Source organism: Callithrix jacchus, chromosome 16 (genome assembly GCF_049354715.1).
Source record: "Callithrix jacchus isolate 240 chromosome 16, calJac240_pri, whole genome shotgun sequence".
Classification (NCBI taxonomy): Eukaryota; Metazoa; Chordata; class Mammalia; order Primates; family Cebidae; genus Callithrix; species Callithrix jacchus.
Window position 1 is genome coordinate 95,402,491 of NC_133517.1, and position 16,413 is coordinate 95,418,903.

The 16,413-nt window shown below is 40.0% G+C and overlaps 1 protein-coding gene across 4 annotated transcripts in view; it reads right to left on the bottom strand.

Annotated features, from left to right (window-relative positions):
• The window catches only part of GRHL2 (grainyhead like transcription factor 2), a 180,347-nt gene that overhangs the window by 91,936 nt on the left and 71,998 nt on the right, over positions 1-16,413 (bottom strand). For all 4 annotated transcript variants that reach the window (XM_054246362.2, XM_035276693.3, XM_008983395.5 and 1 more), the window contains exons 5-7: positions 8,826-8,881; positions 5,066-5,222; positions 1,071-1,182 (exon numbers count right to left, since the gene is read on the bottom strand). In XM_054246362.2, the coding sequence (XP_054102337.2) occupies positions 1,071-1,182; positions 5,066-5,222; positions 8,826-8,881 (325 nt within the window). The remainder of the gene's footprint in view (positions 1-1,070; positions 1,183-5,065; positions 5,223-8,825; positions 8,882-16,413) is intronic.

A 16,413-nucleotide genomic window follows, 5' to 3' on the forward strand; every position in this document is an offset into this window, starting at 1 on the left:
ACACATACATTACTGTCTGCTTTTAAGTGAGTTCTGGAAAGATCCATTCCCTGACTTCCCTCATTATGCTCTGCATCTCAGAGGTTGATTCTACAAACTGCACTTTCCAGGGTAATGTGCCCTCTGACTCTGAGTCAAATTCTGCCAGTGGGAGGCAGAATGAGAGTCACTGGCAGGAGATCGGGAGGCAGAGAGAATCCAGGACATTTCTTCTCCTCCCTCTTGGCATTGAGAATGTGTCTGGCAGCGATTCTGCTGCGCTTTCATCTCCCATTGGAAAGCAGCTCCCTCTGTGGTCCCGGCTCCTGCTGGGTGGCTTCTCCAACACCCATCTCCTCCTCCTCCCTTTGATTCTCCAGCCCTGCAGGTAATAGCTGGATTGCCTCACTGTGCCTTCAGCCTTTCCAACCTTGGCAATGAGTTCATGCCCAGTGAATTATTGGGCATATTGCCTTCCAGACTGGACCCTGAGTGATGTGCCATCCAGGGAGCTGACCTCTACAGAACAGACTTCATGTTTAAGGATATACAGACTCCTGGCAGATTCACTCCTTCTTTAAATGGTTCACCTGCCTGATCACCTAGCATTTCTTATACTAGGCATGTGTTGAAACAGAAAGAACATCTGACAGAGAACTAGAAACTCACTGTGTAGACACGTGACCTTTGCCAAATGCCCGAGGGTCACATAAGCCTGAGTTTATTTATATCACAGGGATAAGGGTTCATCTGACCTGCTGCCTGCCTATTAGGCTCAAAAGGGGAGGCCATGAAAACACGTTTTAGAAACCGAAATGGTCACTGCAAATCTAAATATATGACTATGATTTTATGAGACACAGTTGACTTTTATAGAATAGAAAACTCTTTGCTCTCAGCTTAGCCTGGTTTTGGTTACCCAGTCTGATCTGTACTTAATGTCCTGACACAGGACAGGTGCATAGACTAGTGCCTGGCACATCACAAGAGCTCTGTGGCTCCAGCTGTGATTACTGTGCCGGGCTCCTCTTGGCATCAAGACAACATGTCAGTCTATTGAGAACTATGCAGGGAAGTCAAGGTCAACTCACCAATGTCAAGGACCCTCTGCTTCGCTGTGTGCTGCCGAGAGTGCCAGTATTTCCAGTATTTGAGCTGTTCGTCTCTGTTCTTGTCTTCACTGAAGACCACCATCACCACGCTCTGCAGAGGGGAGAATTGTGGAGCTTACTTTTTGACCATTGCCTCTGTTGCCTCAGTCTCCAGTTCTAGAAGTTCTACCAGAGGTGTGTTTGTGTCATCTTGCTTTAGAAAAGCCCAGACAAGCTTGGTTATATGGTCTGCTTTGCTATAAAATGGATTTACTTAAAAAATGATTGAAAAGTAAGAACAGCATGGAGGAAAAAAAAAAAAAAAGAGTCCCACATCAGTTTTACCAGGAGGTTATAAACAAGCAGATTCACCAATTATCAACAAATGTATTATTTTGTGAGGTCAGCAGAAACCCCTCAAAATTTTTCTTTCTTGTATTAGAAACAAGCATACTTTTGACATCTCTACTCCTTAAACATAAAATGTGGTGCCATTTGTAAAGAAACAAACATCTGTTTGTGGTCTAATTAAGTGCCTCAGGCTGGAATATCAAAATTAATGAGAAAAATACTAAGGAAATGCGGAAAATGCTAAAAGACAAATTCCTATTGATGAACATAGATCTAAACTACAGATATTTCATACACTGAAATATACAAAGGCAACTATGATATCTATTTAAATATAATGTGGATACACTTTAAAAATGAGCTTGAGAAACTAATTATATCTTGCAGAAATAAGAATTCAAAACTCTTTTTAGTTCTAAATTATCAACGGCCTCATTAAACTAAATACACATTAATTCACCATCATTTATGAAATGGAGACAGTACCAAAAACAACTTCTTCTTAAAAGAACCTTTAATTACAGTATCAGGAATATACCTCCTCTCACTCCACATCCAAAACACTTCTTAGGCACTTTCCTACTGTCCCAGAAGAGTATTTCATAGACTCTCGTTCCTTAAGTACTTAGGACTGGGCCCGGTGACTCACACCTGTAATCCCAACACTTTGGGAGACTGAGGTGGGAAGATCACTTGAGTCCAGGAATTCAAGACCAGCCTGGGCAACATAGTGAGACCTTTGCCTCTGCAAAAAATAAAACAAAAAGCCAGGCAGAGTGGTGCACATCTGAAGTCACAGCTACTTGGGAGGCTGAGACGGGAAGACCCACTTGAGCCTGGGAGGTTGAGGCTTCAGTGAGTGGTGATCATACTACTGCACTCCAGCCTGGGTGACAGAGGGAGAGACCCTGTCTTAAAAACTAAAACCAAAACCAAAATCACCTTCTCCTTTGTAGCAGTTCACACATTTGTAGTCATTTACTTATTCACAATTTTTCAGCTGGTGGCAATGTCTTCCCAATTAACATCAAGTGTAAGGACAGAAACAGTATCTGCCATTCACCGTGGCACGTGACAAATAATAGACAGCAAATACATGCTGGTGCGGGCTGTTCCTCCAAACCTGGCTCCTTCCTAAAGTATATGTAAACAATTTTTACACAAGAAAGCAGATGTGGGTTAGGAAAACTGTTTAGAAATACATATCCATATTACTGCAAATCCACCAGCAGTGTGACCTTCTGAGGCACTGGGTACGTGGCAATAAAGAAAACCATTTTCTGTGCTGGTGCAACTGTGAGCTCAGCCAGCTTTTCATTCCGCCCTCTCGCACTTCCTCAAGCTTTTCCATTTATGTGTAAGTTTACTGCATGGCTTCCTGGTGTTTGTTTCTACCTCAAAATAAAATAACATTTAAAGTCACATTTTTGTCTGAAAAGTATCTAAATTAGCATAAATAATGGCATATTCTTGGTATGGAAATTTATTTCTTCAGTGATAAAGAAAAAAAACAGTTTAAAACTGTTATTACCACTCCTTACATGCTTTGACTTGGAATGAAATGTTATTATGACTCTTGTTATGACTCTTCACAGAAAGAAATGCTGGTAGGTTACAAGCACATTTCTCCTTCCTGCCCCAGAGCTAGGGAGTACGAAAGAGCCACTCTGAGAGGTTCCAACTTAACCTCCACGGGTGTAGGTTAAAGTCCTTAAAAGGGTGGGGGCCTGGGGGAATTCTTCATTTTAGCCAAAACAGAACCTACAGAAATAAAATTTTCTTATTAAATTGTTTTCATGATATCAGCAAAGTAGAATTCTTGGGAAAGTCCCTGTATGCCAAACTGTTGTCATGACCTTAGAATACTAACCACCCATCATTTATTCCAGGTTGATGGTAACAGTGTTTAAAAGGGTGTATATGAGTTATACCCACACTTGGAATTTACAGGCTTAAAAAAAAAAAAAGGAAATTTATTCAGTGTCTTCTTACCAGATGCTCATATATGGGAAAGGGAGAATGTAATTTATAGAAAATATATCCAGAGGCCGGGCATGGTGGCTCACACCTGTAATCCCAGCACTCTGGGAGGCTGAGGCGGGCAGATCACAAGGTCAGGAGTTCAGAGCAGTGGTAAAACCCCGCCTCTACTAAACATATAAAAATTAGCTGGGCACGGTGGCACATGCCTGTAATCCCAGCTACTCAGGAGGCTGAGGCAGGAGAATTGCTTGAACCTGGGAGGCGGAGGTTGCAGTAAACCGAGATTGCACCCTTGCACTCTAGCCTGGGTGAGAGAGTGAGACGCCATCTCAGAAAAAAAAGAAAATATATCCACAGGGAAATACATCCAGACTAACGTTTCCCTGTATTTCAGCCCTCCATGCTGTTCAACACAGCACACCCTCATGGTAAAGAGAGTTGTGTTCAGGAGTCTGATGGCCTAGGGTAGATCCTGGTTCCCTCACCTTTTAGCTATGTAAGCTTTGCCAGTTATGAGCTTCTGAAATTTTATCACTAAGTTTCCTTATCTGTAATATCATAAAAACAATAGTGCCTTTTTCATAGGGTTGCTGTCAGTTTCAACAAGTTACTAGACAGATGGCATCTAATACAGTGCCTGTTGTTAGAAGATAATAAATATGAATTGTTATTTTATGACTCTTGTTATTATTATTGTGATAGCATATTCTCTACCAGGGTCTTGACCACAGCGTTAGAACTTACTAATTCTCCTGATGGGCACACAGCATGCCAGGCAACTTTCTCACTGCAGAGGGTTCAGCCTTGTGCGGGACCTGTGCCCCACCTGCACTGGGGGTCATGCCCGAGTTGTGGGCACTCTGGGTACACCGGGTGTTCTGAAGTGGTTAAGAGGAGGGAGCTAGGACTAAAATCAGGTGGGCTGGGCATCACAGACACAACAACATAAATCACTTTAGAACAGATTGGGAAAGTCCTTCCACTTGTTTCCAGAGCTGTGCTATAATTCTCCTTTTCAGTGGAGAGGGATTACTGGGCCCCGCCCTTCTTGGCAGTAGCAAGTACACCAGAAGCTGGCAGGCTTCCAGAGCAGGGAGTGCCAGTTTCATTTCACACAAGTAGCACTAACACTCATGAATCTGAAAACTCAGAAGAAAACTCAAGAATCTGAAAACTCATGAATCTGAAAGTCACTAAGTGACTTCTGGAGGGGACCATGCCTCTCTCTGGAATCCTGAGAAAGCACGGGCTGCAGAAGGCTTTCAAACCAAGTTCCACCAGGCCCAGGGATTCAGAGTGAATTGCATTCTCCTTTACAGAATAGAACAAAGCTCTTTCTCACCTGCAGAGAGGTTCTGCTTACAGCTACTTACTTGAAAAATCAAGATCAATTGTTTGAAAACAACAACAAGCAAGCACGTAAGCAATGAGTGAAGCAGGAAAATTCCTCGGATACGGTCAGATAGCACGTTCCAACCATGTCCCTTCCCTGGGGTTTACTGGTTACTGATTACAATGATAAACTACAAGCCAGTAAGTGCTCTTGCCCCTACTCTCTGACATTCGTTCTAGAATTATTTATGTTGAAGGTTTTATTTTTTTTCCAAGCCATTCCATTCATCTGATTCCTTTGTACTTTATCTGAGAAATGTGGCCCCTACCCTGACTTTGCTGATGGGATGTCGGAAGCATTTGTTGTCTCCGGTCTCGCTGAGTGTTATGGCATAGAACTGTCCTTTGTTGAGGTAGGTCATGGGGCCCTCCCCCTGCTTCTGGCGGAGAGATTTGGTGGCTTCCAGGGTGTACTGAAACGTGCCACTGTGAACAGAAAACAAACAGTGGTCAGATCCACTCACTTGGACATTTCTGCTTTTTTGATCAATTGCACGTTAATAGCATTTCACATGAATATTAATCACAGTTTACTGTTTTAGAGACAAAACACAGTGCATGGCAAAAGAGATGAGACCAGACCGAAGGTCACCGCTAGTATAATGTATACAACATTTCTAATAGTGGCCCATAAACCAGATGGTTTGGAAGAGGAGAAAGTCCACAATGTATCCAGCCAATTGTGCAAGCTCTACCAAAAGAACCCCTGATAGATTTTAGCTGGCAATTAGGTAATGCTTGAAGCTTAAGAGTCGAGAGAGTTTGCCACTTTTACGCTAACAACAAAACAACTAAATAAATAATTTTGTTCAATTCATATATATACATAACCTTTTACTTTTTGTCTAACCAAGGTGTTACAAATAGCTGTATCTTACTTTAAAACATCTCAAGACATGAAAATCCAAAACTCAAACCTTCACCTGAGGCTCTAGTTCCCTAATCACAGGGAGTACTTTGTCTTTTGCTTCTTGTTTTCAAGTCTGCAGAATAACTCATGGCAGGGTTGTTCTTAACCAGGGGTTTGCAAATAATGGCCCATGGGCCAAATCCATCTCATTGCCTGATTTTGTAAATAAAGGTTTATTGGAACACAGCTGCACTCATTTGTTTACATATTGTCTATGACTGCTTTCATACTATAACAGCAAGCTTGAGTGATCGTGGTAGAGAGAAAGCCTGCCAAACCTAAAATTCCTACTCTCTACTTCATTTCAGAAAAAGTATGCAGATCCCTGCTCTAAATAGTGTCCCTCATATATTTTTTTAAACATGATACAGCCTGGGTGAGGTGGCTCATGCCTATAACTCCAGGACTTTGGGAGGCCAAGGTGGGTGGATCATGAGGTCAGAAGATTGAGACCGTCTGGCTAACATGGTGAAACCCCATCTCTACTAAAACTGCAAAAAAAAAAAAAATTTAGCTGGCTGTGGTGGTACGGCCTGTAATTTCAGGTAATTGGGAGGCTGAGGCAGGAGAATTGCTTGAACCCAGGAGGGGGAGGTTGTAGTGAGCCGAGATCATGCCATTACACTCCAGCCTGGGCTACAGAGCGAGACTCCACCTCAAAAAAAAAAAAACATATATATATATATATATATAATTTATGTAAGAAAAACACTGATTTTTGCTAACTTCAAAGAGTATATCAATTATTTAAAAGAATGCAACAGGTATGAATCACAATCTTTTTCTCGTTTAACACATTCATTCAGAAATATTTATTTCTGCTACACTACAGGATGGCACACAATGACAATCTAGGAACAAACATTGTGTGTTTTCCAGATCACCAGAAACTTTCCATTGAGTTTTTTGTTTTGTTTTGTTCTAGCGCTTTTATTTCATAGTTGTCAAAAGGCTGGGCACAAAGATGACTCAAACTTTGTCTCTGAAAATGGCCCCCTGACAGGATTATAGGGGGGCTCTTGCTTTCTATGTTAAATATGTATATAATGTTTTATTTACTTTTTAGCTTTTATAATAAGAAAAAATCTGAAGGGCAAAATAATACTCCTTTTTGATGATAAAAAATCATAGGCTTAAGCTAATAAACTAAGCAAATTCAAAGAAGGTGGAAAATAAATCATTCAAAACAGAAATGATTCCACTGCCATTTTGTCTGAAAAAGCAATTTCAATAGAGTACCACTGAATCCTCACATTTTAGACCTGGACAGGATATTAGGAATCACCTAGACCAGTAGCTGCTGTCTTGTCTAGGTCAGAGACTGCTTTGAAAACATGAAGAAAGCAGTGAACTTTCCTTCCCAGATAAAGGCGCTTATGAACATAAATAAGTTTTAATATCATTTCAGGGATTTGTGTCCATCAAGCCTGTCCATGACACAGGATAAAAACCCAAGATTCAGCCCACCTTCCTTGTTTCACAGATAAGGAGAGGCTAAGAGACATGCTCACTCCGCTGTACCGTGGCAGCAGAAGAGAGAGAAACCAGGTCAAGTCACTGGTAAGTCCTCACTCTTCCCACTGGCCTGGCAGCTACTGACATGGTTATCTGGACTTACAGCATGCAAATTAAACTCCTATTCCCATATTTTAGAAGACAATTTCAAATTCAGCTTTTCCTGCCTCCCGCTCCATGCCCCCACTGCCGCAACACACCAAATTCTAAATAAGATGATCTGGGGAGGATGAGTGGAGAGCCTGGGACTGGACTAAGACCCAGAAGGAACCAGAGGATGTTAAGAGAAAACTGAGAGAATGGAAGAGGGCCAGATATGTAAAAGCAAAGGGGCAAGAAACATAATAAGAGATGGGGTTTTAAGTAAAGAGGGACCAAAACATAGAGGGTCCTGATGACCTTCATAAGGAATCTGAGTTCAATTCTGCCTGAAATGATTAAATCTTTGGTAAGTTTTGTAACTGGAGGAGACAAATTCATTCTTGCCACTCTCTTGCTCTCTATTTTTAGTAAGTAATAGAGATGAGGTCTCACTATGTTGGCTAGGCCAGTCTTAAACTTCTGAACTCAAGTGATCCTCCTGCCTCAGCCTCCCAAGATGCTGGATTACAGGCATGAAACACCACACACAGCTGCTAGTCTCTCCTGTCTTCAGATATGATCATAACCAAGGCCTTCAAGCATGACTTTCCTACCTGAAATGTTCCTAATCTTCTTTCCTTAGAAAACACCTGCTATTAATCCTTCAAGATCCAGTTCATATGCCACTTCCTGTGAAGATTTGCCCCTACCCCCACATGCTCTCCTACTCCTACATACATGTCCAGGCCTATAGGTCCATTTAGCTCTGTTTATATATCTCTGTAGCAGGATTCATCTCTTAGAAAATATTTTGCAATTCGTCTGCCATCACATTTGTCCCCCTCCAAAAGTTTATGGACCTCTTGTAAGGAGAGATTATATCTCATACCCAATCCTACTCACAACTGCTGCACATGGAAGGCACCTGAGTGCACAATAGCTGGTAGCTAGCTATATGCACAGTGGAACAAAAAAGAAGGGTTGGCAGGGAGATCCAATGTATTGCAGTAGCTCCGGAGAAAGTTGACAAGGGTAATTTGGAAAAGAGATGACAGTTGGAACAGTCAATTCAGCATTTGGCAAGTGCTGGGAAAGGCAGCCAGATCCTTTACCTCTAGCCTGGGTAGCTTGATAATGAGTACATCATTAGCCACAATAGGAAATAAAAGCAGAACACCAGGTGTGAAACAAGTGTAAGAGGAAAAGAAGAAGAAAAAAAGATAGAGCGTCATATTACATTTGTTGGGTTGGAGGCACATGAGTACGAGGTTCAGAGGAACACCTAAGAAGGAATGTCTAGCTAACAGAAGAAAGAAAAGGGGTGTAGGCCCCAGAAAATTGGTTAAGACTGGAAATAATGATATAGAAGTTCTTTGTATAAAGAAAAACAGCACTGAGGCAAAGAAAATCACACTGTTCTGTAAAAGTTTAAAAAGAAAAAAGGTTTAAAAGTATAACTTGAAGGTACATTTAAAGGGTTATTAGTTAACCAGTTTCTAAGAATGCATCTCCTGGTAACTCACCTTGAGGTCTGATCATACATGTACTCCTCAGCCCCAACTGAAGCACTCCGAAATTTCTGCAAAATATGAGTCATTGAAATTAAAACAAATAGGTAAGTCATTGTGTAAAAATGATAATAATCAATGTATCCCAACTATTTTATTCTCTCACTAGGAAAGAAAGTTATGTATTTGATATTATGTTTTCAACTACAGCAAAAGTAGTCACAGAACTCACCTATCACCTGCTCACTGAGAGCTACACTCAACAGAAAATGCATTTGTGCTTTGTTTGTTATTCACATGTCCACAGGTGTTTCTACAGTGTTGGAGGTACTGGACACTGTTTCCTCAAGTACATAATACATCTCTTTCATTTCCTATTGTCTCCAACACTTATTCCAAATGTCATAAATTCTGAATGAACAGAACGCTAATTACACAGAGGTCATATAGCACAGCAAAAAGCAATACAGTTGAGTGGTTAAGAACATAGTTTCTGGAGCAAGATTGTCTAGGGTCAAGTTCCAGCTCTTTTACCTGCTACCTGTGTAAAATGAGGCAAATGCTATATTTTCTTCATCTATAAAATTTCTATGCATAATAATTAGAAGAATTAAATAAGTTTTTAAAAAGTACTAAGAATAGGCTGGGCATGGTGGCTCATGCCTGTAATCTAGCACTTTGGGAGGCCAAGGAAGGAGGATTGTTTGAAGCCAGGAGTTTCAGACCAGCCTGGACAATAAAGCAAGACCTGTCTTAACAAAAATTAAAACAAAATTAGCTGGGTGGTGGCTCATTCCTGTGGCCCCAGCAACCCAGAAAGTTTAGGGGGTAGCATCACTTGAAGCCCAAGTTCGAGGCTGCAGTGAGCTATGATCGCATCACTTCACTCCAGCCTGGGTGGCAGGTGCTGGAGTGCCTATTAAGACCGAGTCTCACTCTTACCCAGGCTGAAGTGCAGTGGTGCGATCTCAGCTCACTGCAACCTCTGCCTTCTGGGTTCAAGTAATTCTCCTGCCTCAACCTCCTGAGTAGCTGAGATTACAGGCACCAGCTACCATGCCCGGCTAATGTTTTGTATTTTTAGTAGATGGGATTTCACCATGTTGGCCAGGCTGGCCTTGAACTCCTGACCTCATGATCCACCCACCTTGGCCTCCCAAAGAGCTGGGATTACAGGCATGAGCCACCATGCCCTGCCTAAGATGCTATTCTCTTTAAAAAAATTAAGTTACTAAGAATAGAGCCTGGTACATAGTGAGCACTACATACATATATAAATACTATTATAAAGTAATAGTTTGACCCTATTCTGTGCCCTTCTTAAGGATTTTCATTATCACAATAATGTAGGAGTACATTTTCTGGGAAAACTAAGTTTAGCATTTCACACAAAGCAGCTTGGGTCTCAAGATGTTCAATTATATGTAGAATGCATATAAGCTTGGCTTTGCTACATTTTAGAACCTTTTCAAAAGTAGGTGACCAAAAGCCCTGATTCTTGATCTGAAGTGAATATAGTAGAATACTGCTGACCACACATCTAGTTCTTTCATTATGACCATTTTTCCAGTGTCTCTTCCTAAGAAATAACCTTCCTGCCTCTCATTTCTGTGCAATAAACTTATATTCTTTGACCAGCATTTCAAGGGTTTCCTTCCAGAGGAAAAAAGTTATCACAGCTATTTTCCAAACGTCCTCACAACCCCTAACCATCACCTCTGGAATTCAGCGTACCTTATATCACAGTTTCCATATGTATTTATGATCCTTCTTTTTATCCAATCTTATTCCTTGAATTCAAGGAGATGGTCTTCCCTTCAAACTTTAAAATGAATCCCATGAACATTACCCAAATACTTTTTGGCTGATTAAATAATCATGACGGACAGAGGTACAGATTTGTATTTCTTTTGCAATAAATCAGGTAATCAGTAAAGCATTCAATGAGAATTTTCTGGACTTTCACTATCTGCTTTGCTGCCAGAAGAAATACAAAATTATATGTGACATTGTCCTGGCCTCAGAGAGATAAAAATTGGTTGAAGGGATGGAATAAATTTACATTAAAAAATACTAAAATATAGCAAATGACTATATATGAAAGTCTATGTTGAATCATCCATCCATCCATCCATCCATCCATTCATTCATTCATTCATTCACGTGTTCTGACTGGAAAAGCACAGAGTGGGCATTGCCAAGAAAGGAAGATCAGCAAAATTCATAGAGCTGGTAAGCTTTGCTCCGACCATTGGAAGCCAAAGAGAGCTTGGATTAACTGAAGGAAACCAACCGAAGCAAGAGAGGGCCACCATGAGTCAAGACAAAAATGATGAGCACAAATGTGGTACCTACATGAGGCCAAGGACACTGGCCTTGCCTGGTTATTTAGGAGGGACTTGAAAATTTAGGTCTTGCTTCCCAATACAGAAGCCCCTAGCTCCATGTGCTGTTTAAATTTAAGTTGATTAGACTGAAATAAATTCAAACATTCGGTTCCTCAGTCAACTAGCCACATTTCAAGTACTACATTAACGCATTGGCTAGTGACTAACGTTGGATAGTATAAAAAGAAATTTCTATCACTGCAGAAAGTTCTACTGGACAAGGCTGATTTAGAAAAATGTATTTACATTTCATATGGTCAGGAATTAGAAAATTTTGGAGTAAGAGGTTAATATGAGAAAAGCATTTAGAGAAGTGACTTGGAGACACAGATGTATTATTCAAAGTCTTTGCTCTAAGGAATATGCAGTAATCCATAAAAACCATAATGAATCAGCATTAGTAAACATGGCAAGAATGAATTACTGTTCATGCCACAGATTTCTGCAGCCTGAGGATAGGCTAGCCTCCTAAAGCATGACTTGTAAATTCTTTGGTTCTAATCCCCAAATGGTATTAGATGGCATGAGAAGGTATGAAACTAGAAATCTTCAGACTCAGAAAGACTCAACTACATGCTGGCTGAAATACAGAATCCCACTTCAATGCATAAGGACAAGAACTATGAAAAAGTAAATGTTTGTCATAGTTCCATGCTATAGTAATGGTGACTACTATTGTTAACCATGTTACAGACGTAGATATTACTTTTTGTCAAGCTTAAAATTTTTTAATTCTGTTACATTATATTTATAATTTTAAAAGAATTAAATGGATAGTGTACCTAGAAAACATCATCATCTTTTAAATGAGATCTGATTACATTGATGGGTTACATGGTTCTAAATAAATTAGCATTAGGAATTAGAATCAGAATGCCCAGGTCATTCTGGTTACAGTTATCAAGTTTCCACAGTTGCTTGGAGTTCTATGTAATTTGTAGGATCCCAAAAGACAGTCAGGCAGCCAACATCACCGTATTTTACCATGACTCGATGTAGTGCGTCTATAAATTTGAACTCAGAAAAATGAGAGTAAAGAAGGTATGATACCTATATTTGATAAGTTACTATTAAAGTACTTTGCCATTAGGCAATAGTAAACACATTTAAATCTCAATATTAGAATTCTGTTTTTTCTCTTGGGTTGGGAGAGGAGTTATCTGCTAAGAATCTGTCTCAAAAAGACAATTATTCTTTAACTGTAAGGAAATCATAAATTGTTAAACAATTTCTTGTCTTTGATAAGCCACTAACTTTTTAGGTCTCATCATTCATTCATTCACTCTTTCAATAAACATTTACTAAACATTTACTTTATATCAGGCACTGTGCTCAGTGGTACAGATATAATGGTGAACAAAAGGAGAATAGGTCCTTGCTCTCATGAAGCTTCTGGTCAAGTAGGAAAAAACACTAATCAAACAATTACTTATTTTTAAAAATTACAAACTGTATACAGACACTCTGAGGAAGAGCAATAGCTCTATATGAGCTCATCATATTCACAGCTATGAGAAAGTGAAAATTGGCACCACTGACAGTCAACCTTAATGTTCCTAACAGAGTGCAAAGTTTCCAGAGAAACACTGGATAAGGCCGACAGGAGGTAAGCAGTGCTTCCAACAGAGCCCCAGAGGACAATAACATAATGACAAGGTGAATAACGGCCCCTCCTTCTGAACAATAATCATGAGATGTCCAGTTTCTGGGTGTCCCTACATCTTGACAGTATCCAATCCACAGCTGGTTGCACTTCTGTAATCCCTCCTTGGACTCATCCAGCACATGACCAAACATTATGAAGAGCTCCCAGCTCTGCCTAAGATGCTCATAATGGTTCCCTGCTGAGATAGGCTAAATAAATGTAACTTTGACTATAGATGTGTTCATGGTGGTCTTCAGCTGGCGGATTTAGATACATAGAAAACTGATTCTAGTAGCAATTGGAGTGAGATAATAAAAAGGGCTTCCCTAAGGAAGTCTCACAGAAGGAAGGGTATAGAAAGGTAGTCAAGAATATTCTAGAGCAGTATTGTCCAATAGAGCTTTGAACAATGATGAAAGTGTTCTATATTTTCACTGTCCAATATGGTAGCCTCTAGGTGCATGCATACATAAAGTTAGTAGAACTGATGGACTGAATTCTTAATTTTATTTCATTTTAAAAATCATACATGGCTAGTGGGTATGGTATTGCACAACTTGATTCTACCCCATGGACCAACATACACATAGGTCCTGAGTCAGAAGGGGGCATATGAGGTTCACAGACTTATTGGAGCCCAGAGCAGAGAGCAGAAAGAGAGGAGGTGTATGAGACAAGATGGGAGAAGCATTTGAGATGCAGACTCCGCAGTGCCTCGTAAACCTGTTAAAGATTTAGATCTTTGGCTGGGCGTGGTGGCTCATGCCTGTAATCCCAGCACTTTGGGAGGCCGAGGCAAGCAGATCACTTGAGGTAGGAGTTCAAGACCAGCCTGGCCAACAAGGCAAAACCTTGTCACTACTAAAAATACAAAAATTAGTTGGGTGTGGTGGTACATGCCTGTAGTCCCAGCTACTTGGGAGGCTGAGGCAGGAGAATCACTTGAACCTGGGAGGCAGAGGTTGCAGTGAGCAGAGATAGTACCAGTATACTCCAGCCTGGGCAACAGAATAAGATTCCGTCTCAAAAAAAAAAAAAAAAAAAGATTTAGATCTTTAATCCTAAGAGCAATGGTATCTAAATGAGGGGGTGACATGATCAGATTTCCACTTTGAGAAGACTATCACAGGCACAGTATACAAAAGCAGAAATGGCAATATTAGAGGACAGATATAATGTGAGAGCTTGGGCCAGTATGGTGAAGTACAGTGGAGACAAATGGATGAATTTCAGAGATGTTAAGAATGTAAAACTGATAGAATTGATAATGGATTAGATGGACCAAAGGTAGAGCTTGAGCAACCAGAAGATGGCAGCACCACTTATGAAGCTGGAGAGCACAAGGGGAGTTAGATTCGGGATGAGTAAAAAAATCAAATGGGCAGTGAAATATAATAAAGAGTATTTGTTCAGAAGAGAGGACTGGGCTGGAGAACAAAGTTGGAAGGTCTTTTGGACAGATGATAACTGAAGCTGTGGACATGAAGACAAGAGCATTTGCAAGAGGGAGGAGTGATCAACAGTGTCAAATGGTGCTGCGAAGTTAAATAACAGCTTTAACAGAACTGGAACATTCATAAACATTCTGTGCGTTAGGTGGGTAAACGCTCTATTAATCTAAATAATGGGTCATCCGGTCTTAATCAACTTTGACTACATATAAAGAAGCTTAAATCCTCCTTAAAGTATAAAATGTAAACATTAGAGATTTTATAACATTTGCTTGATGTTAAAATACATTAACAAAGTGAAGAAACCTGGTGGCATCATAGCCACTGCATCATGTTTAAGATAAACATAATAAAACTGGGTGCATTAATCAGAAGTGAGGCCATGTTTTTATCCTTTGAATGTATTGGGGGAAATGAACTACCAGTTGTCAATCAATCAAATTAGATAGGGTTTAGATCCAGGATCACTTCCAGTTTCAGGCTACATAAATATAAAAATCAATGGACTAATGATCACACATCTATCCAGATAATGACAAATAGTAATTCTTGCTTTCATTTCAAGATGCTTTGCAAACTATATTAATCCTACAAATAACATGCCTGGAGTTAATTATGAAATACACAGCAAAGCTGTCTGATGTTCACTCATAAATAGTTCTTCTCAATTCCTGGGCACATGAGAGGACTGATGGGAGAATTAAACTTCTCAGCCCTCTTGCAGTTAGGTTGATCATGTCACTAGTTCTAGCCAATGAAATGTGAGCTGATGTGGACTAGGTCAAAGTATCTACTAGTCAGTATGCCATCTCCATGGCCTCCCTTCCTATGCTGGGGTGATACTGGAAACCACATATAGTGGTGACAATGTCACAAGATGCAGGGACCCTGGATTCCTGAGTCACTAATTGCAAGAAAGCTGTGCAGTCATGCATCAGGACGTTTATTAGTAAGAAATAATATTTTATTGTATTAAATCACTGAGATCTTGGCATTTCTTTGTTCCTAAATAAGAAACTATTGTTAATTGATTTAAAGAAAATTGTAGTACAGAATGAACAAATTCTTCCTTCCATTTTTATTTCTTATTATGATTATGTATCTATATGATTTTTGACAAAATTTCTTCCATCTCTTAATTTTTAAATGTTTCCTGAAACATTTTTGGTCTTAATTACTACTCCAATGTACATTTATTAACTATACTCTTCACTTATTAGTGGGATGATCTTTGGCTTGTTTCTTAACCTCTGTCTCTTCATTTGTAAAATGGAAAAATAAGGCACCTTCCTTGCAGGATGGTAGTAAGGATTAGAAGTAAAATGCATAAGCCATGGTGCCTGGCACAGAGTAGAACTCAATAAATGGCACCTATCATTATTTCCCTTCACACATACAGATTGTAAGCTTCTAGAAGGCAGAGACCAGACATGCCTTCGGCCCTAAGCTTCCACATCACCACAATGCCTAACACCCAGTATAAATCAACATATTTGCCAAACATTATTACAAAGAGGATGTAGAATAAAATATAAATCAAATTAGCTAAAATTCATCCATTAAAATAGTTTGTTTTGTTTTTTGTTTGTTTTTGAGACAGGGCCTTGCTCTGTCACCCAAGCTGGAGTGCAGTGGCATGATCATAGCTCACTGCAGCCTGAACTTCCTGGGCTGAAGCAATCCTTCCGCCTCAGCCTCCCAAGCAGCTGGGACTACAGGTGCATGCCACCACACCTGGCTAATTTCTTTATTTTGTATTTTTGTAGAGACAGGGTCGTGAACTCACAGGCTTAAATGATCTTCCCGCCTCTGCCTTTCAAAGTGCTGGGATTACAGGCACAAGCCACCACTCCCAGGCTAAATGCTACCACTGTCTTTTCAAAAATCTTAGCCTGAGTTAAGGCAAACTACTCCCTTCCCTGCTACCACTACACGTGCACAAGCACATACACACGGAAGAATTGGCCTCAGATGGCAAAAGAAATGTGATTATTCAACCAGAGTTCTAGATATTTTAATAGTTTGCCTAGAATAAATGAGTTTAGACGAATTTTCCTTAATGAAATTTTCTTGGTGAAATTACTCTGAAATCACTTAATCTCATAACAGTTGGCAATAAA